This window comes from Leuciscus leuciscus, assembly GCF_965113295.1.
Source record: "Leuciscus leuciscus genome assembly, chromosome: 16".
In the NCBI taxonomy this organism is placed as follows: Eukaryota; Metazoa; Chordata; class Actinopteri; order Cypriniformes; family Leuciscidae; genus Leuciscus; species Leuciscus leuciscus.
Window position 1 is genome coordinate 23762790 of NC_138740.1, and position 25018 is coordinate 23787807.

The following is a 25018-nucleotide window of genomic DNA, read 5'->3' on the forward strand; positions in this document are numbered from 1 at the left end:
TCTATCAACTCTGGGAACCAAACTCGATTCTCCCAGAGCGGGGCTACCAGGAGTATCGAGCATTTGCTCTCCCTGACTCGCTTGATTACCTGTGGTAACAAGCGTGGGGCTTCCCCAGGTAGACAACACACTCACCGTGACCGTCGTCATCATGCAGAGAGGCTCTGCATGTGCCACAAGTGTGGCGTGACATTACAACGCCGTTTGCTCTTTTATTGTGAAAGCTTATAATGAAAAAAGGATGTTTTTACGCCGGTGTTTAGCCGGAGAGCGCAGGGGAGACAGTGCGACAGCTCGCAGGATCGCTGGCGATTGAGCGCGCTGATCAGTCAGGCCGCTGGCTCGCTACTGGATCAGGCCGGCTGCTGGCTCACTGCTGTTCCGGTGCAGGCTCCACTTCACTTGGCGAGAAGGCGTAGGCTTCGATGTAGAGAGGATCAGCAAGGTCCGAAGATCGTCACTGAAGGAGAAATCTGAATCCATGGCAATTCAAGCGTCTTTTATAGGCATATCATTTGGAATAATCCCCTGGAATTTCCCTGGGGATTCCCCTGCGCTCAGTGTGGCGGGCTTCGCACCGATTGGTTCGCGCAGTTATGCCGCTCTCCCATCGGTTCGTGCAGTTCCCACTGACCAGCCAATAGCGTGCGAGTAAGCCTCAGCACTGTATGGCTGTGCAGTAGTACTGCGTTGTTTTATAAAGGCTTCAGTATTTCGGAGAAAGGAGTTTTCCCCTAGCGTCTTAAGCTAAGACGCAGTACGACTGACCGTTCGAAAGGGAACACATGTATATTCTGCTTATTAAACACACAGGGATGCGCAGCAGCACACAAACATGCCAAATATTACAAATAAAAGGATTACAATGTAAAATATTATTCTTGTGTACATAAAGATACGGTGGAATCCGGCTTGTCCCTTAGATGGTCTGCTCGCGCAAGAGCAGATCCATTTACGCTCTGGAGACGTGTTCGGTCTTTCCATTATCAAATTCCATTATGTAAATTAGTGAATCCGCCATGGCGTGAGCGGAACTGGCATTTAAAGGGAATGGGAGATGAGACTCTGATTGGTTTATTGCACGTAAATCCCAAAACACACCCATTACTGATTAAGAGAATAGGGACAACCCTTTTAGACCATGCCACCATGCAACCCGCCGACCATTTTTCCCGTCGTTAAACTAGCAAAAGTGGATTCGGACACGCCCTAACTGCACTTGCGCCCTGCGCTTTAGACAAAGCGCTTAGATCTTTAAAATTGGGCCCGATATGTTGACCCAGGAACGCGTCTAACTTGGAAAAATCATCTGCACAGTGCACATGACTAAATACAGTTTCAGCATTAGCAGTAAAATTACTGCATGTAACATCACTTGATGGAAAATGGCAATAACATTTACATTTAAGCATTTGGCAGACTCTATCCAAAGTGACTTTTTTGCATTCTAGGGTATACATTTAATCAGTTCATGCATTCCATGGGAATTGAACCCAAGACTTATTGTTTTGTGGTTTGTGTATGTGTGAGTCACTCAAATCACTATGCACACAATCAAATGAAAGAGATAGTCCTACAATATATTGCATACATAACGCTTATCCCATACGTTTTATCGCTGTGGAAATTGTAAAGTTTATATACAGTCATACGTTTATCTAGCAAAAGTCAAGAGACATACAGTACAGGCCAAAAGTTTGGACACATTACTATTATTAATGTTATTGAAAGAAGTTTCTTCTGCTCATCAAGCCTGCATTTATTTGATCAAAAATACAGGATTTTTTTTTTAATATTGTGATATTTTATTTCAATTTAAAATAATTGGTTTTCAATTTACTATACTTTAAATTATCCTTTAGAAATCATTCTAATTATGATGATTCATTATCAAAGTTGGAAACGGTTCTGCTGCTTAATATTTTTTCATAACCTGTGATACTTTTTTAGGATACTTTGATGAATAAAAAAAAAAAAAGAAAAAAAAAGAAGCAAATGTTTTAAAAATAGAAATCTTTTGTAACAACAATACTGGTCAGTAATTTGGGGTCAGTAATTTTTTTCTTTCTTTTTTTTTAAAATAAATCAATACTTTTATTCAGCAAGGATGTGTTAAATTGATAAAAAGAAAATATTATTAGAAAATATTTTTTTTTATTTTGAATAAATGCAGTTCTTTTTAACCTTTTATTCATCAAATATATTAGGCAGCAGAACTGTTTCCAACACTCATAATAAATCAGAATATTAGAATGATTTCTAAAGGATCATGTGATAGACTGGATGTCACATGTGACACTGAAGACTGGAGTAATGATCCTGAAAATTCAGCTTTGCATCACAGAAATAAATGATAATTTAAAGTATAATAAATTGAAAACCAATATATCACAATATTACTTTTTTTTTTCTGTATTTTTGATCAAATAAATGCAGGCTTGATGAGCAGAAGAAACTTCTTTCAAAAACATTAAAAATAGTAATGTTTCCAAACTTTTGACCTGTACTGTAAATCAAAAACTTAATTTGGGAGCACATTCAAGACAGGATTTAAAAGAATATTAATATTCAATAATATTCAGAAATATTACCCATTTGACTGCACCGACAGATGAGAACAAAATGTTAACTTACAGCGATAGAAGACAAAGGTGGAAACAACAAATATGAATATGCGAGGAAGTCACTGCCAAAAAGTTTGGCAAACTCTTTTTATTTATCTCACCATTTTAAGACACTATTGAGGGGCTAAAATAGGCTTACAGGAGAATAAAGAGCAAATGCAATAACCTCTCTTAGACCCAGAGGTCATTATCAATCTGAGTTGGATAATTGTCTCCTGAGACATATTCTCTGTCTGGCTGTTCATGGTGATGCCTGTCAGGCCAGTATTTTTGAATATTATGATTTTAAAATATAAATATAGGCAATAACATTATGTAGTATGACTCATATTCATGTGTATACATACAGCATACATTAAAAAAACCAAATTATTTAAAATGTCTAGGGACCTTTAAAGAACTCTGGGCTGAAAGCAAAACAACTTTGTATCACATAATACAGTTACACCTTATTCATTAAAACATATTTGAACTTATAAAGGCACTTACATACAAGGTATCTGCAGTATTCCAGTATTCATTGCCAAAAAGATTGACAACTTTCCAAAATTGACAAAAAAGCCGATATGAGAATAAAGAAAGGTGCAATAACTTTGCTTAGAGGCCGAGGTAATTAATCTTACGTTAATTGAATATAATTTAATATATCAAACAATATCATCTTTAGGATATGATGGATGATAACCGAAATTGCATTTCATTATTGACTTCAGGTTGTATGCACAAGTTCAATAAATGACATGACACACGAGTGAGAAGCTTTGCTTTGTTTACATTATTATCAACTGATCGATGATGCTTAACAGAGAAAACATCATATCACTGAAAATGAACTGAGCATATTTCAGAGTAATGGAAATTTTAACTATGAACATTTTAGTGTACGTTTTTCAGCATAGTGAAATGAAGCATTCATGCCTTAGTTGTTTACTATAAGGGTTCAATATTATATAAAGACTTTTATTTGTTTTTTGTTGAGATAATACAATACAGTAAACACACACAAAAAAAAACTTTATCTTGATTTTTTCAAGACATTTATGCATGATTTCAAGACTCTATTGCGGACTTCTTTGAGTTTTAAGCCATAGATTACAGGATTAAAAAGAGGCGGCACAATAATTATTTCTAAAGCCAAAAAATTACGCAGGTCATCTGGGAAATTGGTTGAGCCATATCTGTTGTACATTGTGTCAAAAAGTATTGCAACACTGAAATTTACTAATGAAAGTATATGAGGCACACATGTCTGCCAAAATTTCTTTCTGCACTCTAATGATGATTTACATGCAATGACAAGCTTTATATAGGATACAATAATTACAGCAAAAATGCAACAATAAAATGAAATGCTTATTAGTCCATACACATTATTGGTGACTGTTGATTCACACGAGAGCTTTACCATTGACCAGTTGTCACAGTACAATTTATCAATGTGATTTTTACATAATACCAGCTTATTTGATAGGAGCAGGGCAATGAGTGTTGAAATTAATGGCACAGTCCAACAGAAGAAAAGTAACATGACACAAGAAAATGTGTTCATCTTTGAGTGATAGTCTAAAGGTCGACATATGGCCACATGTCTGTCATATGCCATCACTGCTAATGTTGAATATTCACATTTAACTGAACTGTATATAACAAAAGATTGAAGAGCACACATGTAAGAAGGAATTACATATGAATCCAGCATTAAATCATGTAGGAATTTAGGATAAAATCCAGTGGCTCCATATATTCCATTTAAACACAGATTACACAAAAAAATGTACATTGGTTCATGAAGGGCTCTCTCCAAGACAATAACCACACAAAGGCAAATGTTCAAAAACAATATTAGACAATAAAGAAAGAACAAGCATGTGAAATATATATGTCTATATGATTTAGAGCCTTTTGGTTCCATCAGGGTGTAGGTTACAAAATCAGTTATATTATCCATTATCTCTGTATGTTACCGCAAAATATAAATTTGTCCCTATAAAAAATTAATTGACATTTAATTATTTATAATCACAAGTATGTTGCAATTAAAAAGAACAATTATATCTCAAGTCAATTGATGTCTTTCATCAGGCCTAAAAATATAGCACAAAGCTGCTAATACTAGTCAACTAACACCATATCATATTGCATGTTCACAACCATAAAGAGGCTCTGAAGGCAACTGACATGCTTATAAATACCCTTTTTTCCCCACAGAAGATTCTCAGAGAGACTCAAGCATATACACCTCGGGGATTAATTTATAAACTGTTTGTCATAAAGATGTGATTTTCAATATAAATGAGTATTTTTCATTTCTTTCTGTATATAGTAAGAAATGTAGAAGTGAACAGTCCGAAAATGTACAATGAAGACTTTGACAAAAGGAATACACATTCAACAAACTGTTTGATGAAAATGCATGTATCTGTCATTCAATCCATTTGTAGTTAATAAATTGAAAAAGAAACAGTGTATCTTTTCATTTAGTGATATTGGCTATTATTATTATTATTATTAGTAGTAGTAGTAGTATTAGTTGTAGTTTTAATTCAATTGATTCTAATTCTAATTATAAAATTTCATTTTATTTAGGGTTAATTATATTATATATTTTTGTCTTTGGGTATCTACAATTTTTTAAAACACAATCAAGATTGAGTCTGGTTTTCATCCTCCATGCTGAAATCTCTCCGCTGTATGTGTTAGAAATCTCCCTAGGTGGTGTAACTGTTTTTAATGCCTGATCAATTACCTAATACTACTACTACTACTACTACTACTACTACTACTACTACTACTACTAACAACAACAGAACACATTAAAAACATCTGGACATTTAACACTTATTTAATAACATCACAGATTGATCTGAATTAGGGCTGGGATAAACGATTATTTTTTAAACGATTAATCTAGCGATAATTTTTTCGGTGCATCGATTAATCTAACGATTCATTTTTCCAGTCCGATTCGATTTCGATTCGATTATCTCCCAAATCCCCATTAATTGACTAATAGCAATTTATACATGTTAATTTACATATCTGAATGAAAAAAACATGAATTCCTTAACATTGCAATATATGTTTATTGCTCTTAAAATTCCAAAATGAAAGACTATACAAGTGCATAGTAATGCATTCTTAGTCAGAGGTAGCATTCAATAAAACCTTAAAGCCTTGATAACGCATAGCTTACTGAAACAAGCTTACTGAACACATAGGGCCTATAGCTTACTGAGAAAAAGTTCTTCTTTCAGATGAAAATAACAACAACTTGATGTCTAGCATTCAATAAAAAAATAAAAAGGTCACCCAAAATACTTGTTCAGAGCAATTGAAAGAATACAGTAACCAATGTAAACTTGAGGGCTTTAAGCTAATACAGAGTGCTTTTCCAACAAAAAAATAAATAAAAATTAACAGTGGGAGCCAGCAGCCTGTCATGGCGTCCTTCCTGAACCAACAGAATTGAACATTTATGTTGAAAAAACATAGTCCTAGCTTACTGAAAAAAGTGCATCTTTTAATTCTTCATTCACATAAAAATAACAACAACGTATAGTAATACACTCTGCCACTCACCTTTTTCTTAAAAAAAAAAAATACTAATAAAAAAAAGTACTTAACTAGTTTTTTTTATAAATTTAATAAATGGAACATTATTGTAAAGTGTTGCCGATTTGTTATACACAGATTCAGACGTCTCGTGAGTTCAGTGTTGGACAGATCAGTTGTTTTAACCATTCATTAAAGTGAATCGGTTCAAATGAGTCATTAGTTCGCGAATCGGACGTGTCATTAGTGGACGTGTAGCCTACGGCAAGCGTTGTGTGATTATCCTGGCAGTTTATTTTTTACCACAATTTACACTCCGCGGTAATTCAAGAGAAAAAGATCTCCGAATGCTCCACGTGAAACTTTGGTCTTCCGCCCTTTTTCTATCGGTGTCTAATGATTTTGATTAAAGGAACACGCCGACTTTTTGGGACTTTAGCTTATTCACCGTATCCCCCAGAGTTAGATAAGTCCATACACACCCACCGCTAGCCTAGCTTAACACAAAGACTGGAGGGAAACGGCTCCAGCTAGCATACTGCTCCCAATAAGTGACAAACTAACGCCAACATTTTCCTATTTACATGTTGTGATTTGTATAGTCACAGCGTGTACGAATAACAAGGTCACATGAGACACAACCATCTTCTAACCGTGCAGTTCTACGTGCAGATCGCAGGCTACTGTATGAAATATTGTTATATTTATAATATTATAAATATGCAACGCAATATGCGATTACACGAGTAACGCGACGCACGTGCAATGCATTAGGTGACAGTTGACCATGCAGAGCATCAGGGAGAAGTTGGAGCATGGGGAGTTACTAAAAGTTCCCAATACTTAAAGAAAAGCTGCATTTTGAAAGAATTTTGATTTGATTACCACAACAAACAATGAGCCTGAAGCCTTCAGCAATGGATGCTATTTTTCTTCACAACACTCGCGAATAAACAGTGAACGAGCCTACTCAGTTCAACGTTTTTTAATTAATTTATTATATTTTTTATTATTATTTAATGTTAGCCAGTTGGCGAAGAGTTCTTTGAAACGTTGTTCTTCAGTAAAGTTACTTAACATCAAAAAAAGGTAGGCCGTAAATCTTTATTTACTGCTGGATATATAATATTCTCTACTGCATGCTTGTTCTCTGTAATGGACAGTCTGAATTAATATTTGTGGGCATAATTGTCAGTGGTGGTAGACGTAGTTATGTTTGAGGCCTATAATCAAATTGTACCTAGTAGCGTGTGTGTGTATGTGTGTGCGTCTAGCAGAGACAGCGCACATTAGAGAGCGCGCGTCAGAGAGAGCTTAAAGTGATATTGATGTTGGTCTCGGGTCGGGTTCGGGCTGAAAAATTGCAGACATTTTCGGGCTGGGGCCGGATTAGGGCTTGAACACCACGGGCCAGGTCTCGGTTAGGGCTGGATTTTTTGCCCCGTGCAGGGCTCTAAGCAGTATGCTGGCTGGAGCCGTTTACCTCCAGTCTTTGTTTTAAGCTAGGCTAGCGATGGATCAGACAGAGTTACAGCACGCACGGAGATGAAAAGGGTATGTATGGACTTATCTAACTCTGGAGAATTCGGTGAATAAGCTAAAGTCCCAAAAAGTCGGCGTGTTCCTTTAACCTGTCAGAAGGTCTCAAAAATACTGCACACAAATTCAAAGCAGTCCACGAACGTGTGATGATTTGCAAATGCAGATTCAGTGATCCACAAATACATGTAACATCATTCATAAATGTGTGATGGAAATTAATTCACGACCTTGATATATATCTGTGTAAACATTTTAAATGTATTTAGGTAAGATGCATTTGTGTGAGCATTTGGGGAAATATTTATGTTTTTACTTGTGTATTTATGAATTGTGTTTTGAATTTACGAATCGGATTTTGTAAATGTGAATTGTGCTGTGCATTTATGAATTTTGTTTTGTAAATGTATTCTTTAGGCTGATCTGGCTCCATAACCTTCTGTTCCTTTTTGCCTGTGTGACCTAGTTTCCTAGGGTACGTTTACACAAAAACAATAATATGCTTAAAACGAGACGTTTTCCTTTGAGTTTTCCGCGTACAGACGACACCATTGTCAAAACAATCCCGATTCACACGGATCCGAAAAACTACTAAAAACCCTGTATTCTGCTGCCAGCCCATTAGATGGCGATGAAACACTATAGACTGAACAATTAATACGCATATGCATATTCGTCTTCAGAGATTCGCGTTTTTGTTGTTTACACAGAGAACCTTTGCACTTTGAAACTCGTTTTCAGGCACCAAAAACGCCATTGTTGTGTAAATGAATTGCCAAAGCACCTAAAAAGTTGTACGTTTCTAGTTGAAAATGGTGTCGTGTAAACAGCTGTTTATTCCCTTATAACTTTGTTTTTAAGGAACTTTGTCATAAGGGAACCAAGTTTGTTCCCTTGATTAATTATCCCATTCCCCTATTGTGCAAATAATTAACTCATTAGTTCCTCCTGTCATCAGTTCATTCAGTTCATGGTTCAGTGTCATCAATGTTAAATGTTTGTGATATCTGTTTGCCTGAGTGTTCCTGTGGATTTTTGGATTAAAGACATTTTGTATTATATTCTCCTGAGTCGTGTACTTCCTTGTGAAAGAACACCGAACCACAACAGTAGAATTTTTTGCTGCTTTTTTTGGAGCAGTCCTCGTGACAACTTTGCCACACTCGTGGAGTGGGTGCTGGTGAACAATGATTCGCCATTCACTATCTATTCAAATCAGTGTGTTATTCTATTCAAATCAATGTGATAAACAAGTTAGGTCTAAAGTCATCTGAAAGTAGGCTAATCAAAAAGTAGTCAGATTATATTACCTTAAATGTGTAATGTAATGGATTATGTTGCTAACTAAAATTTTTGACATGTAATTTGATATCAGTAACCGACTACAATTTGTCAGTAATCTACCCAGCACTGCATTTAAGAAATAACTTGTTTTAGGAAATCCCTTATATTGACAAAGGCATCCTGCTGTCACATCTGTGTTTAATTTTCATGTCTTTTATTTATTCTCACAGTCATTGCCCTCATGTGATCATGTCTTGTGTCATGACTCTCCTTGTGCCATTTTTTGGAGCCGAGCGTTTTTCACAAAGATTCTGCCCCGCAATCACCTTTCTTGGGTAAAGAGAACCAGGAAGAAGTTCAGCACGAGTTTTGGTGTGATGGTGCGTCAGCAGTAGTCGCCTTCCTCAGAGAACTTGCATGCTAGAGTATTTTCTGCACACTGCAGGTGACCTTTCTCCTGTGCACTTTAGCACTGAAAGAGCTTCTTTCCCTAAAAGAGTAAACTTTTTGAATGCATTCGTCACCTGGCCCTAGCTGACAGTTACAATCACTGACTACGCGTACATGTGATTGTGCACCAATAATGCAATTATTTCTAATAATCAGAGTAAGTTCATAAGCAAGATGTTCAGCTACAAGACACGAGCAGAACATTTAACTCCAGTTTACATGCAATTTCATTATTCGCTAGTAAGTATGGTTATACCTTGAAGTTCAGACAGGACCACTTTGGCAAGTTACTTGAGTTTATTAAACACAATTTATCTTTGGCGGTATGGTTCCTTATGGGGGTTATTGCTCCATGATTAATGGCATACAGAGCTTAAGCATTAACCCCCCATAGAACCATCCAATTGAGTGATATACAGATGATTAAAACACTTTAGTAATGTCTTGAAAGCAAAACAATGTTAACGTGTAGACGTGGCAGTAAATCCCTGGACGTCTATACTGTAGCTTGGCTATGAGGATGAGTGTCTCTCAGCACTCATGTCTGTGACAGCTAAGACTTGAAAGCCTTGTTGATAATCTGAAACACGACAGCCAGAAGGTGCACGGTAATATGCTTGATACTTATAGTGGTGTGGGCGGGAGGGTTGCAAGCAGTTTGAGCATGCTTACCGAGCAGTAATGACACGTGTGTATATATATATATATATATATATATATATATATATATCCTCTCGGTCAAATAGGAGAATGGTAGTGGTTGTAACGCTGCACTCGATTTGTGTGAACAACAGATGACATTCGTGTATGTCCGAGCACATGCAATTAAATTCATGTACACCACACAGCTTAATGCGAATATGGTTTCTACGATTATAATCTACGATTAATTACCGCTGCCTCATTCGACCTCAAACAAGTATCTACTGCGGCTACTCACAAATCAGGTAACAAATTGGACCTTATTTAGACACGCTACTGCTCCACTGACCATACACTGGTCACTCCACTGCACACCTCAGATCACTTCCTCCTCACTCTCAACCTCAACCTGCCTCAGAACACAACACACACTCCTCCACAGGTCACCTTTCGGTGAAACCTACGCTCACTCGCACCCTCTCGCCTATCCTCTCTGGTCTCATCCACACTTCCTCCACCTGATCAGCTTTCAACACTAGATACTAACAGTGCAACTGATAATCTTTTCTCCACTTTAACATCCTGCTTGGACAACTTCTGCCCCTTTTCCTCCAAGCCAGCCCGCGCCACACCCTCTTCCCCCTGGTTATCTGATGTCCTCCGAGAACATCGTTCTAAACTCAGGGGTGCAGAGAGGAAGTGGCGCAAATCGAAAGATCCTACTGACCTTGGTCTTTATCAATACCTCCTCTCTTCCTTCTCTGCTAATATCTCTACTGCTAAAATGACTTACTATCACAACAAAATGAACAATTCTTCAGACTCTCGCATGCTTTTCAAAACCTTCTCCTCTCTTCTCAACCCTCCTCCTCCTCCTCCTCCTTCATCAACCCTAACAGCTGACGATTTTGGCTGAGGCTGAGTCATTTCGGGAAGATGACCATCGCGAGCATGAGATCAAGACTGGAGTGACTCGAAAGAGGTGGAGTGCCCTCTGCTATCGCCCAATCTAGTTCTTCTGCCCAGCAGAGGGCTACTTTGGTTGATACACAAGGGTGATCTGAGGGTTAAAGTTGGGTTACAGTTACTTTTTGAGTAATAGGCATGCAAACTTTTAGGTCATTTAGTCATTTTGACATCCCTCCACAAATTAGTGGATAACTCAGCACATATTTATCCATGGCATTTAATATTTTGGCTTTTATCACTATTTTTGTTAGTCTTTCTTCAGAAAAAAATATTAACAAAATTAAAAAGTTTAGCGGGGGGCCTCTGATTGAGTTGACATAATTACACAATAGTTTATTTTATTTTTTTATACATACCATCACTCACTAGCATCGTCACATTCATGGTTTTAAGTCCTTTGATAGTGGACCAAATTATATAAAAAAGCAACAACAAAAAATAAAAATAAATAAATTAAGAATGGTTAAAGACTTCATTGAGAACATATTATCCAAGAAAATAAAGGCTTTATGATTAAAAACTACTACAGTAAGTGACCATGGATTGCAGTTATTATTACTCTTTGAAAGCGTTTACAGGGCTTTGACCTGCATTCTTTTAGAAAAATAACATAATATGCTCTTTTGATATAAGATATACGAGACATGATATAAGATGATTTATGAACATAAATTGACCATCATTTTTCACTCATTTACTGTACAAGTCTGTCTGTAGTTTTTCCTAAAGCATGACTGTTTCTCAGCAATGTAAACAAATCCTTTGCTTTAACATTGCACATGCATAGAACAATAGAATGAGAACGAAACAATAATATGAATGTGTATTATTTATTGTTTTCTGATACTAACAAAAGATTTCAAGATTCTTTTGCGTACTTCTTGGAGTTTTAATCCATAGATTATTGGATTGATAAGAGGTGGCACAATCAGCATCTCTAGAGCCAGAACATTTCGCAGATACTCTGAGACATCACTTGAGCCATATCTGCCGTACATGGAATCAAAAAACACAGCAACAACATAATTTAACACTGTAAACATATGAGGCACACATGTCTGCCAGAATTTCTTTCTGCATTCTAATGATGCTTTACATGCAATGAGAAGTTTAATGTAGGAAAAAATTATAAAAACACACAAGCAAGAATAAAATGAAATTACAATAAATCCATAAATATTATTGATGAGAGTTGATTCACATGAAAGTTTTACTATAGACCAGTTGTCACAGTACAATTTATTAATGTGATATTTACACAATTTCAGCCTATTTGATAACACAACACAAAAGATCATGTAAACTAAGGGTAGGATCCAACAGAAGGCAAGTAATATGCAGCATGAAAATCTGTTCAGTTTTATATGATAGTTTAAAGGTTGACATATGGCCACATATCTGTCATATGCCATCACTGTTACTGTAGTACAGTCACACATAACTGAACTGTAGATCACAAAAGCTTGAAATGCACACATGTAAGAAGGAATCACATATGAATCCAGCATTAAATCATGTAGGAATTTAGGATAAAATCCTGAAGCTCCATATATATCATTTACACACAGATTACACAGAAAAATGTACATTGGTTCATGAAGGGCTCTCTCCAAAACAATAACAACACTGACCCAAGTGTTCACAAAAAGTATCATAATATAGAGCACCAAAAAGCATGTGAAATATATATGTCTGAATGATTTAGAGTCTTTTGGTTCCATCAGGGTGTATGTTGCAAAAAAGGTCATATTATCCATGTTCTATTGATGTAACACAATTTTAAAATGAATTGTGATTTGATTCTTTACATTCACCAACTGACAACAACAACGACAACAAAAAAACAGTTACATAAAATAATTCACACAAAAGACAAAAAAATAAATAAAATATTTTAAAGACAATTGTTTCTAAAACCATTCAACCATCACCTTATGTCAGACTTCAAATCTTGCAGTATATGGTCTCAGTCAAGATTTGGAGGCTGTAATGACCACTGACATGCCTATAAATAACGTTTGCTAATGGCAACATGTCTGTGAGTATCTAGCAAATGAACCCTAGGGGTTATTCTAAGAATTTAGTTGGTCTTTCACATGTTTCTTTACAATTGCAAGTGTTTTAAATCTCAAAATTGTGTCTTTTTTCTCTCACAATTCTGAGTTTATTATTTATACTATGTAAGCTTGTTTCTGCCATGGAATAAAAAATAATAATAAACTCGAGATTTGGACTCATTTGCGATTCTGACTTTATATTTCACAGTTCTGAGTTTATATCTCAGAATTCTGAGAATGGGTAATTTTTTTTCTCAGAATCTAAGATATAAACTCACAATTGCGTGTTATAAAGTTTAAATTGCAAGATAAAACCTTTTTTAATTTTTATTCCATGGCAGAAACAAGCTTCCTGTCACGATTCTAGTCTTGTGGTCCCTTGTTGTGTAAAGAACTTTTATGCTGAAGTGTTTTTTCTGTTCCTATTGTTTCTGTGTTCACTTCTTGTGTTTAGTTCCTAGCTGTTTTCCCTTGGATGCTTCTCAAGACTCAAATTGATGCTTCCTCGTTTCTGCGCTCCTCCAGAGATTGTCTTATTAGGGAGATGAGAGGGTCTGTATCTCTTACTATTGGAGAAAGCGTAACGGCTTACTTGGATCAGAGGCACCTCAGCCTATTGTGTAATGGCAATGACTTCAGTGCCCGCCGTTCAAAGTTTTATGACAGTCAGTTAGCTTACCTTGTGGATTATTAGTGGATTACCAGCTGTGCTCGCGCCATGGCAGATTCGCTATTTACAAGGCGGTTTGGGCACATTGCTATTTACATGGAATTTGCAAACGGAAAGACTGAACACTTCTCCAGAGGAAACGGATCTGCTCGAGCTTGTGTGCACAAGCAGACCATCTACGGGACAAGCCGGATTCGACCATTTCTTTATGTTCACAATAATAATATTTTATTTTTATTTTTAATATTTGGTACATTTGTGTGCTGTTGCGTGTCCCTGTGTGTGTAATAAGCAGTGTACCCGCGTTGTGCACCCGCCTATAGGCTCATATTACAAATGCGCCCTTTAACAGTAACAAAAATATATATATACTACATTGACTTTAGACCAGGTTTTTGGTGGTCAATGGCGCAGTCTATTTCAGTTGCATTAAAATAGCAACGCGCCAAAATGTGCCTGAACACACCTCGTTTTCAGACCAGCATGCCCATGGTGTCACGCGTAAGGAAAACAGAAGATGCAAGTGCAAGTAAAAGGTTTATTGAATGCACACGGAGACGGAGATATGAAGCACACAGTTCGAAGGTCCCTGGTAGCGCAGGAATGGCAGATGGGCAACCCGGATCCGTGGTGTGAACAGGTGAAATGAATTCCTGAATGACAAGTAGACGGCAACACCAACTGGGTTCGCAGAGTGAAGAGACGAAACAGGATCCTCGAAGACGACAGGCAGAACGAACTCAACAGGAACACCACACCGGGAATCAGGAACACCAACGAAGACTCACTACACGAGGGAAAATCCCACAACGATCTGACAAACACAAGACGAAAGACAATGAGCTTATAAAGAGATTGCTGATCAGAATCAGCTGGCGCTGATGATAATCAGTGGCTGATCAGCGACCACGCCCACACACACACACACACACACAACACAAACACAGCGCGAGAAAGAGTCAGTGAATTCATGAACCGTGACATTACCCCTCCCCCTAGGAGCGCCTCCTGGCGCTCCCAGGAGGACCTACCTGTTGATTGTAATCATCAATAAGGGACTGATCCAGAATGTCTCTGGCAGGAACCCAACTTCTCTCCTCCGGACCGTAACCTTCCCAGTCCACCAGATACTGAAATCCGCGTCCCCTCCGTCTTGAGTCCAGAATACGATTTACCGAATACGTAGGTTCCCCATCTACGAGTCGCGGCGGTGGGGGAACCGGGACTGGCGGATTAAGATGAGAACGAAAAACAGGCTTTAATTTGGAGACATGAAAGGCGGGATGAATTCTCCTGTACGCTGGAGGAAGTTTGAGGCGGACTGTCACCGGACTAATGATCTTGGTGACAGTGAATGGGCCAATAAATTTGGGAGCAAGTTTATTAGACACGGAGCGGAGCGGAATATTTCTAGTAGAAAGCCACACTTTTTGACCAACGACGTATACGGGGGGCTTAGACCGGTGGCGATCGGCTTTAGCCTTGGTGCGTGCCCTCACCTGGAGCAGAGTCTCACGGGCTCTGGTCCATGTGCGACAGCACCTCTGGACGAAGGCGTGAGCGGAGGGGACCGTGACTTCGGATTCCAGGCTAGAAAAAACTGGTGGCTGGTACCCTAAGCTACACTGAAACGGAGATAGGCCCGTAGATGACACTGGTAACGAGTTATGGGCGTACTCCACCAATGAAAGTTGCTGACTCCAGGAGGAAGGATTCTTGGACACCAAACATCGCAACATTCTCTCAAGATCTTGGTTGGCCCTCTCGGTTTGCCCATTGCTCTGGGGATGGTAACCCGAAGACAGACTGACAGTCGCGCCCAGTAATCTACAAAACTCCTGCCAAAATTTGGACACAAATTGGGACCCTCTGTCAGAAACCACATCAGTCGGGAGGCCATGTAACCGAAAGACGTGATCTATGACAGCCACCGCTGTCTCCTTGGCTGAAGGTAATTTGGGCAAGGGAATAAAATGAGCCGCCTTCGAGAACCGGTCCACTACGGTCAAAACAACCGTCTTACCCTGGGAGGGTGGGAGGGCGGTTATAAAATCTAGCGCTATATGGGACCAGGGTCTCGAAGGGACAGACAGCGGTTGGAGTAACCCCTCTGGGGGTCGATTGGAAGTCTTACCAGTGGCACAAACCGAGCAGGCCAAAACAAAACTCCGAATGTCGCGAGCCATTAATGGCCACCAGAATCGTTGCTTGACCAAAAAATTGGTGCGATTGACACCTGGATGACATGCTACACTGGAACAGTGACCCCATCGAATAACGTCGGACCGAACCCCCTCTGGCACAAACAAACGACTCGGTGGGCAACCGGGCGGAGGCATTACCCCTTCTAAGGCCGTCTTGACCTTCGATTCGACCTCCCATGTGAGTGTGGAGATAACTACTTTCTCAGGTAAAATGCACTCGGGAGTCACCGGGCGTTCGGATGGATCAAAAATACGAGATAAAGAGTCGGGTTTGATGTTTTTGGAACCCGGGCGGTACGAGAGAACAAAGTCAAAACGTCCGGAAAAAAGTGCCCATCGAGCCTGCCTGGAGTTGAGTCTTTTGGCAGATCTAATATATTCCAGGTTCTTATGATCGGTCCAAACGATAAAGGGTACCCCCGACCCCTCTAACCAATGACGCCACTCCTCCAGTGCTAACTTGACTGCCAACAACTCTCTGTTACCAATGTCATAGTTACGTTCGGCAGGAGATAAACGATGGGACAAAAACGCGCAAGGGTGCATCTTGTCATCTGAGGAAGAACGCTGGGACAGAACTGCACCTACCCCCACCTCTGACGCGTCGACCTCCACCACGAACTGACGTGAAGGATCAGGGGCAATCAGAATGGGAGCAGAACTGAAGCGGCTCTTGAGGTTAGCGAATACAGCCTCGGCTGTATCGGACCACCTGAACGTCGTTCTGGGGGAGGTCAAGGCAGTCAGAGGTGCGGCTAGTTGGCTGAAATTGCGAATAAAACGCCGATAGAAATTGGCAAACCCCAGAAACCTCTGTAGGGCCTTACGGGAATCTGGACTTGGCCAATCCATCACAGCCTTAACCTTGTCAGGGTCCATGCGTATTCCCTCCGATGAGATGATGTAGCCTAAAAAAGGAACAGACTGTGCATGAAAAGCGCATTTCTCCGCCTTGACAAAAAGCCCATTCTCTAACAACCTCTGAAGCACTCGTCTGACGTGCTGAACGTGTTCCTGGAGAGAAGATGAAAAAATCAATATGTCATCCAGGTAAACATATATGAACTGGTCAACCATATCTCTCAGCACGTCATTGACGAGTGCCTGGAAAACCGCTGGGGAGTTGGACAGCCCGAAGGGCATGACCAAATATTCAAAATGGCCCCTGGGGGTATTGAAAGCAGTTTTCCATTCATCCCCCTTCCTGATGCGAACCAAATGATATGCATTACGTAAGTCCAATTTTGTGAAGACGGTGGCTCCCTGCAACCGCTCGAAGGCTGAAGACATCAACGGCAAAGGATAAGTATTCTTTACCGTGATGTTGTTCAACCCTCGGTAATCAATACACGGTCGCAGAGATCCATCCTTCTTACCAACAAAAAAGAACCCCGCCCCCGCCGGAGAAGAGGAAGGACGAATGAATTCAGAGGCTAGAGAATCAGAAATGTATTTCTCCATGGCCTCCCTCTCGAATAGAAAGAGAGTATAACTTGCCCTTAGGCGGAGACGTACCTGGCATAAGATCTATCGCACAGTCATAGGGACGATGCGGAGGAAGAGAAGCAGCCCGAGACTTACTGAACACTTCCTTCAGGTCGAGGTACTCCGCGGGCACGTTAGACAAATTCACCGACTCCTCCTGCAAAACAGAACTGGACAACGAAGAACAAGCAGACATTAAACAAGACGCATAACACTTGGTGCTCCACGCAGACACTGAATTGTGGCCCCAGTCAACCCTGGGATTGTGCTGGGTAAGCCAGGGATGACCGAGGACCACCGGAGCATGAGGAGAGTCCAGGAGTAGAAATGAAAGTTCTTCAGTGTGGTTGCCTGAGGTTATAAGTGTCAGTGAATCAGTGGTGAATGAAATGACAGGTAGTTCTTGTCCGTTGAGTGCATTGACAGAAATCGGGTTAGTGAGTGGTATGATGGGAATTTGCAGCTTACGTGCAAATGACAAGTCCATAAAATTTCCCTCGGCCCCAGAATCCAGAAGTGCATGACCGTTAAAGTGCCGGGTTGCCCATTGCAGTCTCACCGGGAGGAGGGTGGAGGAGGTCTTGCTGGTGGAGATCCCGCCCGACAGTAGCCTCCTACTTACTGCCGAGCTCGATCTTTTACGGGGCAGGCGTTGATGAAATGGCCAGTTCCACCGCAGTATAGGCACAAACCCCGGGATCTCCGTCGTTCTCTCTCCTCCCGGGAGAGCCGAGCTCTACCCACCTGCATGGGCTCGTGATCGCAGGTGGGGCTGACCGTATCGCTGCCACTGGCTCGAGGTGTAGGGAAGGTCTCTGGAACCAAGGTCCTGCGGGAATGTTGTTCCACTCGCTGTAGTCGAGCATCCACCCGCAGAGCCAACTCGATCAGTCCATTAAGATCCTTGGGAAGATCCAGGGCGTAAATTTCTCCCTGGATACGGTCAGCCAGCCCATGCAGGAATCTATCCCACTGCGCCTCCTCGTTCCAGTTACACTCCGCGGCGAGGGTACGGAACTCGATCGAGTAATCGGTAACCGATCGGCTTCCCTGGCGAAGATCAGCTAGTTGACGTGCAGCTTCTCTTCCGGCCACCGCTCGATCAAACACCCTCTTCATCTCAGCCGCGAGTGACTGGAACGAGGAACAGCATGGATCCTTATTTTCCCACACCGCCGTTCCCCACTGTGATGCACGTCCAGATAGTAGAGTGAGAACCAGAGCCACCTTGGATTCCTCTGAAGCGAAAGTCTGCGGTTGCAGAGCAAAAAACATGGAACACTTGGTTAGAAATGCTCTACACAGTTGTGGTTCCCCATTGTACCTCTCAGGCGCTGGTAATCTGGGTTCCGGTGGATGGTTCTCCTGCGGCGGCGGGGGTGGCGTTGGCGGTGTGGGTGGCGCAGTGGGAGGCGTTAGATCTTGAATCCGCTGGGTGAGCTCGGACACCTGCGCTACCAAGGCTTGAACCGCGCGTCCGGTCAGGTTCAAGTTCTCCTCCTGCTGGTCCATCCTCGTTACACTTCGGGACAGAAATTCAGCCAGGTCAGAATCTCTTGCTGCATCCATAAGGTCAGATCGTTTTGTCACGCGTAAGGAAAACAGAAGATGCAAGTGCAAGTAAAAGGTTTATTGAATGCACACGGAGACGGAGATATGAAGCACACAGTTCGAAGGTCCCTGGTAGCGCAGGAATGGCAGATGGGCAACCCGGATCCGTGGTGTGAACAGGTGAAATGAATTCCTGAATGACAAGTAGACGGCAACACCAACTGGGTTCGCAGAGTGAAGAGACGAAACAGGATCCTCGAAGACGACAGGCAGAACGAACTCAACAGGAACACCACACCGGGAATCAGGAACACCAACGAAGACTCACTACACGAGGGAAAATCCCACAACGATCTGACAAACACAAGACGAAAGACAATGAGCTTATAAAGAGATTGCTGATCAGAATCAGCTGGCGCTGATGATAATCAGCGGCTGATCAGCGACCACGCCCACACACACACACACACACACAACACAAACACAGCGCGAGAAAGAGTCAGTGAATTCATGAACCGTGACACATGGGCGCACAATTGGGCGCAAATGCATTTGCCATTTAAACAACGTGGCGTAGGATGTGAAAATGATAACTGCGTCAGGCTGAAACTAGCAAAAAACACTGGCGTCGTGCCTGGCGCCGCCTTGCGCCAGGTGTATGATAGGGCCCTAGGACTGCATTTTTTGTGGAATGTGCTTTACTGTGGAAAAATAGCGTGAATATCTCTATAAGCTGCAAAGTAGTCACTGCAAAGCGCAAAAAACTACATTTAAGATTACACTAAAACTTAATTGTAATTTAATGCATATTTAATTCATTAAAATTATATGTATTTTATTTTACCATCATTCATTAAAAAGCGTTATATCATCATCATTAGGCACACAGCAGTCATGTAGCCTATCATTAAAGTGCAAGATTAACCTGGCAGCAATAGAAGGAAAACTTTGTTTTATTTTAATTTCACAACATACAATATAACACAATATTTATAATTAAATTATTAATTTTCTCTTTGTTAATTAAAATGCATAGTATCAGAATCATATGCATACATGCAGTTATAATAGTCATTACAATTTAAGTCTTATAACTGGTAAAACCTGAAAGCTAAAGAAAGAAAATAATAGAAGTATGTTTTACTTTCTTTAAACAATATACGTACAATATCACTCAATATTACTATTAAATACTATGGTAATGCTGTAAATGAGTCCTACCTGTCGTGACATTCCCTTCCATCTCTTATAAAATAACCTTTTTATCATAGAAAAATCTACCGTTCCCAACAAAAGTATTGTTTAGCGTAAAACATGTTGAATATAAGTGGACAGGCAGTTGATTCATTAAATGATAAGCTATTTCCTCACAAAAGCTGTTTATTCAGTGTAGTGAAGCCTCTTCTCGATTAACATCGATCCAAAAAATGGCCTCTGGTCTCCTTTCCTGCGTACCGCCACAGCCACAGCGTTAGCATTAGCCGTTATGTTTTATAACATAATTAACTTTTTAAATTAACTCTTTTGGCTAAAGGTAGCAGGCTTGTCTTCTAGTGGCTTTGGCTCCTCTGTACTCCAGCCTTTGACCCTGATATGGATCAAAGAAAGCCATTTTGAAAGCCATCTCAATACTCTAAGTGCTCCGCGAGGAATAAGGAGTGAGGAAGCTTCCAGATCTATGAGCGAGGATAAACAGGTGTCTCCTATGCAGAAGTTTTTCTTGTCAAGGAACCTGACGCAAGCTGAGTTTTGGAAGTGCTTAGGCCCCTCTCATCACAGTGCCATGGGCAATGTTTGCAGAAGAAGATACAACATGTGGTTTGCTTATAACATGTGAACTCCATGGTCACTTTATTGTCACAAATAACACAATCATATGTTCATATGTTTTTACAGGTTACATCTACAAAATAATTACTACAACTATCCTGAGTCAAAAACTATCCTGAGCTATCCTGCGACTTAAAGCACTGACTTGCAAAAAACTTGAAATATTAAATATTACATACACATTGTTTAATTATGAACTTTTAAATAAACACTTCACTTCTTGTTTTTCTCACTGCTTTATTCGCAAAAGATTCAGATAGCTTGACAAGAGAATAAAGAGATGGTGCAATAATCTTTCTTAGAGCCAGAGTGTCACATGCCTGTCCTGTCTTGTGCTGCACATGGGTGTTTTGTTATTTTGGGCCATGTGCTCATGTCATTGTCTGATCCCTCCCACTTGTTATCTGATTATTGTTTGAGTTCTTCCACCTGTTCCCTCTTGATTAGTTCCCTTTATAAGTCCCCTCTTGTTTGCAGTCTGTGTCGGTTCGTTGTCTAATGTTTCTTGTTCCCCGTGATCCTGCTGTAATTTTCATGTTCTGGTTTTGTTTTGCATTTACTAGTTATGTTTTCCCCCCTCGTGGGTTTTGTTTTGTGTTTGTTTTTCTTTATTGTTGATAAATATTCATTCTCCTGCACTTGAGTCCTCGCCCCTTTTTGCACTCATCCCTACCGTGACACAGAGGTCATTAACTATCTCAAGTTGTATAATCATCCCACATGGGACATAATTTCTCTGTGTGGCCATTTTTCCCAGGAGACCAAGAAATGTGCTATTCTTGGTGATGGCATAGTCAATCCACTTTTTAAACAAAATTATTATAATTATAGAGTATTATGACCTCCTACATTTTTGCTTGCTTCATTTATAGACCTTATTCAGGGTAGCGACATTTTCATTTTTGACAGGAATGAAAACAAGGCATCTAACCTGACTAAGGTATGTAAGAAGCCAGTATAGTTGTCATGAACTGTGTGGCTGTAATAAAGAGCATGACGATCGGATAATATAACAAACAGTCTTTAATAAATCTAACAGGTAACACTCAGGAGATCACATTGTAGTTAAATACACCCAATATATAGTGTGACTCAGGATTTTTTTTTTATAAAATTTCTAGTCATATCAATAATATAAAATAATGACCATTAGTAAATCCAGCAGATGAGATTTGTGAAGCAGAATGAACGACTTTATAATACAACTCAACAAACCATAAACGTGAGACAATGAACAGGAAAACTGAGGGCTTATATATATATATATTTTAAAGTCACTGAAATTAGGCAATAAAACCCATACTGAATATTTGTTCACAAGACTTTTGAGAACTGGATCTTGTAGCCTAATATTTTTGCTTCAAAATGATGTGAAAATAATCCTGCTCACTCATTCACATACAACAATATATTGGTTTAAAATTTGTAAGACCATGTTTTGAGCCAGAAAGGCTTTATGTGATAGGCATGAATGATCATGAATATTGATGTGTTTCACACCTGGGAAGACAAATAGGTCTCCCCTAATAGCCTTATCAGGTGAATGTGAGAAGATTAAAAGAATGGCTTTTTTGATTGTTTTCATTTTATTTACAACACAAACTAATCCAAATATACGTAATATTCAAAGGCACATAATCGAGCACACTGATTGTCACAATCCTCAGTCACCAGACCAGTCACCTCAGCACTGAATCAGAAATCGCCCCCTGTACCCTCAAATAGGGAATTATTTGAGAGCACAGCCATTTGTAGTGGTATCCGAAACTATAGTGGACGTTATCTACACTGTAAAAAAATTCTAACCCTCCCAAATCAAAAATTTCAAGTGACCGATAACATCTAATTTTTTTCAATTGGCCCAAGTGAAATTCTTGTTGCAATAGTCTGTTAACATTGGCTCAATGAGAAATAATACGTCAGACTAATTGAAAAATTTAGATGTTATCGGTCACTTGAAATTTTTGACTTGGGGATGTAATTTTTTTTTACAGTGTAGTGCACTCATTCTATCCCACATTGCACCACAATAACGAGTGTACAGCCGATGTACACTAAACGACCGTCTGAATTCACTCACTCGTTTTCATTCACTCCTTAAAGTGAACTGTATTAGTGGACTAATGTAGGGAATAGTGATTGAGGTTTTAGGGGGCATTTCGGATTCAGCCTATGTTTCACATCATCCTCTCTGGATACCAGCTGTTCACTCTCAACAATCACCACACCTGTCTGCCATCAGATCTACATTCCAGTTACTCACCCGTTTACATCCCGTGTGTGTTTCAATAAATTCTGCTTGGATATTACCTGTGTCTGCATTCTTCTGTTCCATGACACTCATCTAAACAGAGACTTGAACAGTCACACACCTTTGTGCAACTTAAAATTGCGATATAAAATTCACAAAAATGATAAAGAACACCAGGTTTGTTGTGTCTACTTTTATGCTCAATTTGGCCCAAAAATATGGTGCTTATAGATCAACATGACTAATAATCATAATAATAATAATTATTATTATTATTATTAGCAGTACTAAATAAAAATAAATAAAAAATTATTATTACTATAGTAATAACACTATTTCATTATTAAAAATAAAAGTACAGTATTAAAGAATAAATATTTGATATAATATAATTGTTACATCCGTCAGTGGCAGGTGCCATGTACCAACAGATGGCAGCCGACATCAGCGTCTGTCATTGGTATATTGGTGGAGTTTATTGGAATGAATTGGATGCCGTCCACACTTCCTTCGCTAAGGTGCATGCGATAAGCTGGGTTGCTGATGAAAAATGATTTGATGAGCTGGATGAGGAAATATTTACTGTTCTACAGTCTCCACTTGTTCCATCCAGTTCCAAGTAATCTTCTTCTCTGCTGGTTCAGCCCAGTTCCAAGTCGTCCCTCACTGCTTCCGTAGACTGTTATTCCTGGACTTCATTTCCCAGAAACCTCTGCTCATTATTAGTTTATCTGTTTCAGCTGTGTCTTGTTTCATTTGATCATCTCCCTGTCTATTTAAATGCCTTTTGCCTTCATTCAGTATGAAGTCTTATTTGTTTGTTTTGATTGACACTCTCTGTCAGCCTTTTGAGCAGTTCCTGTTTTTTTTATATTGATCTGTTCATGAGTTTTTAATTTCTTGTTCCCGTCTTCCTCTGTGGATTGTATTTATGTTCGAACTGATTGCATGTGCTTGACCCTCTGCCTTGTATGGACTATGACCTTAAATTGCACTTGTTAATAAACTGCGTTTGGATTCTCACTCTCTGCTGAATGCTGTCTTTCCACAATCACCAATTCATAACAATAATAACAGTAATTAAAATAGTAATAATTTTACTTTACAGAAAACGTATTTCTATGGGAAAAATGCAGGCGACCTATGTAAGGACACCCGTCGGCCCAACGACTGAATCCAATGGTGTGGGCGAAGGTATATTGGGCCTCATATATCAATCTGATGTAGAAACGAGCGCTGATCCGAACACAGAAATCATCTTACAACAGGGTTCATGTGTGATTTATGAAACATTGGTATGCTGCCAATCCCATCGTATAAATTATTGTACGTTGATAAATGTGGTGGCTCAAAACAATCGGCATTTACATATCACGCCCTTAAAAATTCATGGTTTAGAAGCCTTGTCCCTAAGATTTACGACATGAAGAAACGTAACCCGGCCAAGAAGAGGAAGTAATCTCCTGAAAGAGAAATTGATCTTACTCCAAAAACACAGCTTAACCTCGTAATTGCAAACAATTACATTAATTCATATGAATATTAAATACCAGTAAATAAAACGAAACATGTACAAAAAATTATAAAACCTATAAACATATAGATTAGGGTGTATTTCCCCTCACTCCACAACAAATCCTTTACATTTATCGGTAGGCTATTCAGAACAGGACACAAATGAAAAATAAGTAGCTATTAAATTATAACATAAAACACAATTAGGGTATAGTGGTATTGATTATAAACATTATACAAATGTCAAGCCAAAATGAATTTATTTAAAGTGAAACTGAAATGTCATTGGGCTCATGTAGGCTACCTCTCTCCTTCGGCAGGAATCCAAATGTTTCCATATTCGTAATCTAACATTTGGTTGCTAAACCATTATTCATTATGTAAACAAGGCTTCA

The 25018-nt window shown here is 39.5% G+C and overlaps 1 protein-coding gene across 1 annotated transcript; it reads right to left on the bottom strand.

Moving 5' to 3' along the window:
* Positions 1-3639: 3639 nt before the first annotated feature.
* or62b5 (odorant receptor, family 62, subfamily B, member 5) lies at positions 3640-12817 on the bottom strand (the record flags this gene model as incomplete). Its single annotated transcript, XM_082142036.1, has 2 exons — positions 3640-4256; positions 12496-12817. The coding sequence occupies 2 exons, from the start codon at positions 12815-12817 to the stop codon at positions 3640-3642; spliced, it is 939 nt and encodes a 312-aa protein (XP_081998162.1).
* Between the last annotated feature and the right edge of the window lie 12201 nt (positions 12818-25018).